We start from the raw sequence: 3,036 nt of genomic DNA, 5'->3' as shown, positions 1-3,036 counted from the left end.
AAGCATAGAAGGTGGCGATGATGGACACTCGAGCTTACTTACCGGGGTGGGGGGGGTGGGGGGGATGGGCTGCAGCCAAACTCGTTGCCATCTTCGGCTCCGACCGCCGGAACACCCTGGCAAAGAGCAGTAGCACAACCAACTTCCTGATGCAACTCGGTTGCATCCATGGCCTCGATCCCATCGGCATATAGCAATTCTCCACGGAGGAAACAAACCTAGCCCAATAAACTACTATCTACACTACATCTCAAGCCTCATCTCCCATCCCCATGCCAAGCAGCGGAGTCGCCGGCGGAGGAAGGGAGAGGCGCTGGGCGCAAGCAGGGAAGGAGAGCGGTCACGTACTGTTCGCATGAGAGAGAAGGTTGGGGATAAGAAGGAGCCCCCCGCAAGCGTTGCTGAATGTAGCTAAACGTCAATGCAACTGAGATTTTTTAAATACAGGCAATTACAAATTCATACAGATGCACTTCCAAACAAATACATGACGACAGACAGATCGAGGGACCCAGGCGCGGCAGCAGCACATGCAAACTGAGCCAACCCGTCCAAATTTGACCACCAAACTTCAAGCACCAAGCACTGCATCACCGTCATCGCACGCTTAAATAACGCCACCACGCCACCCACGAGCGCCGCCACTTGGCACTTGTTTATACTTACTCCGTCAATGGCGCCGCCTTGGTGAGCGAGGTGAACGTAACTATCGGCTCCAGCGGCAGGTCCTCCACGGTGGCGGCGAACGTGTCGTACCGCCGGAACAGCTGCGCCACCATCAGCCTCCCCACCGCCACCACCATGTCCTTCCCGGGGCACTGCTTGTTCCCCTCCGCCGCCACGCCGTCCTCCGGCCCGTTCGACCACACCACGTTCCCCAGCAGCTTCGCCTGCTCGCCGCCGTCCACGAACCGCTCCGGTACGAACTCGCCGGCGTCCTTGAACACGCGCTCGTCGCGCGTCGCCATGGGCTGGTACCCGAACAGCATCTCGCCCTTGCGCACCTGGTACGCCGCGTCGTGGCTCTCCACCACCAGGTCCTGCCGCGCGCGCCCGTACTGGAACTCCACCGGCGGGTTCATGCGCAGCGCCTCCCACACCACCGACTTCACCAGCGGCATCCTGTCCACGGCCGACACCGTGATCTCGCCGCCGTCGGGGCACGCGGCGCGGACCTCCTCGGCCAGACTGGCGTGCAGGGCAGGCCCGGCGCGGGCAAGCCACTTGACCACGTGCGGTAGGAAGATCTTGAACCCGCCGTAGGCGTTGAACAGGGCCATGAATACCAGGTTGTGGAGGAGCTCCTCGCGCGAGATGCCGGTCTTTGCCAGCTCGGCGTCGTCCAGCACGGCGCCGGCGGCCTCGGCGAAGTACGCCGTGAGCGCGGCGTAGTCGCCGCGGACGAGGAAGGCCGGCAGGCGGAAGGTGTGGAGGAGGAGGTCCTCGATAGGCCACGGCTTGATCACCTTGCTGGCGATCGGGTGCAGCTGCAGCAGCAGCCACTTAATGGCCTTCGTCACGGCGCCGTCGCCCATCGCCTCGCTCGGCGTCTTGCCACCGAACAGCGCGGAGCAGGTGAAGTCGAACATGTGAACCTCGTTCAGCTTGTTGAACTGGACGGGGCCGGAGCCTATGCCGGCGTCCACGGCGTCGAACATGGCGCCGAAGGAGATCTTGAACGTCGGCGCGACCTGGTGCATCCGCGCCACGGCGAGGCGCATCACCACGCCCTTGATCGCCGCGTGGCGCGGGTCGGCGGCGTCGAGGAATGCCAGCGGGCGGTAGCCGCCGAAGAGTTTGAGGGAGGGCACGTAGGTGCCGTCCAGCGTGTCGGTCTTGTCGACCTTGGCGTCGTCGAGGAGCACGGCGAAGCTGCGCGCGTCCAGGAGGGCCACCACCCCGGAGTCGCGCGTGATGAACGGGCCGGGGGGCATGTTCACGCGCAGCACGGTGGCGCCGCCGTTGCTGGCGATGCGGGACCGGAAGTACTCCTCCGCGCCCTGCAAGTAGTAGTACTGCAGCCGGTCCTTCAACGGCGAGAAGAAGGGTACGCCGTAGCTGCCAGGGACCTCCTTCACGGGGAACCCCGACGGCGACAGCTTCGTCTCCGCTTCATCGGCGCCGGAGCTGCTTGCCTTCTTCGACGTCATGGGTAGTGGCGTAATGCGAGCCTGACTTGGTTCTGTTTCTATAACTCTGAAATTATCAGCTACCTCAGCTAGTGCTGTAATGACAATTGAGTCGTCCTTCGTTTATATATAAGGACGAACCAACATCTATGGGCTACTTGCATACATTGGCGGATGGGCCTCATGCGGCCAAAGGTAAATATCTTTGTAGAATCATAGAGAGATGGCGTTTAAAACATGTCTTAAATTTTGACCGTAGTCCGTAAATATAATATTGTTTCAAATATTTCTAGGAAAAAAGGGGCAATTCAAAATTCCGTGATGAATCTGGCTCGCCGGAGCTCTGCGGGCTTCAGGCCTGGCAAGCTGAGACCGGTTCTTCATCGTCCCTTGGGATCAACAGAGATGGAGACTCGGATTTGAAGCTCCACCATAGACATGGCCATGGACATGGTAGTACATGCTCTGTGGCCCTATTCCAAGGAAGAGAGGAGAAATGCGGGGAAGCGCACATGGCTGAGGAGGAGCCGACAACTAGGATCGATGGACGTACGTGTGGCCTTGGAGGAGAGCAAAGAGAGACCTGGTGATTGATTGATATGATCCCCCGGTGGTATAGTAAATATTTCATACAAATAATTACATTCATAATGATCTAGAACGAAAAGTTGAAATAGAAAAGGGAATATATGAGTTGTAACAATGTTAAAACCGTAAAAGTTGTCTATTTTACATTATATTCTGTACGTTACATTTTATTACGCCATGACTATATTTTCTTACGTTCCAATTGACTTGTGTGGTAAGCTAAAGTTTACTAAGGCAAAAATCATGTACAATTACGAAAGAATATGATGGTTATAAAATAATTACTTTTCAACCTGGGAATTAAATAGCTAAATAGAAC

The 3,036-nt window shown here is 57.0% G+C and overlaps 1 protein-coding gene across 1 annotated transcript; it reads right to left on the bottom strand.

Moving 5' to 3' along the window:
• Positions 1-418: 418 nt before the first annotated feature.
• Positions 419-2,238, bottom strand: LOC127307742 (allene oxide synthase 4). The gene has a single exon (XM_051338501.1). The coding sequence runs from the start codon at positions 2,148-2,150 to the stop codon at positions 663-665; it is 1,488 nt and encodes a 495-aa protein (XP_051194461.1). The 5' UTR covers positions 2,151-2,238; the 3' UTR covers positions 419-662.
• Positions 2,239-3,036: the final 798 nt, after the last annotated feature.

This window comes from Lolium perenne, chromosome 6, assembly GCF_019359855.2.
Source record: "Lolium perenne isolate Kyuss_39 chromosome 6, Kyuss_2.0, whole genome shotgun sequence".
Lineage (NCBI taxonomy): Eukaryota > Viridiplantae > Streptophyta > Magnoliopsida > Poales > Poaceae > Lolium > Lolium perenne.
The sequence above is the reverse complement of the archived record's forward strand: the minus strand, read 5'-3'. Positions and strand labels throughout refer to the sequence as shown.

What these genes read in the sequence shown, in the direction of transcription:
- LOC127307742 (XM_051338501.1), bottom strand. Translation starts at nt 2,150, where the DNA reads ATGACGTCGAAGAAGGCAAGCAGCTCCGGCGCCGATGAAGCGGAGACG.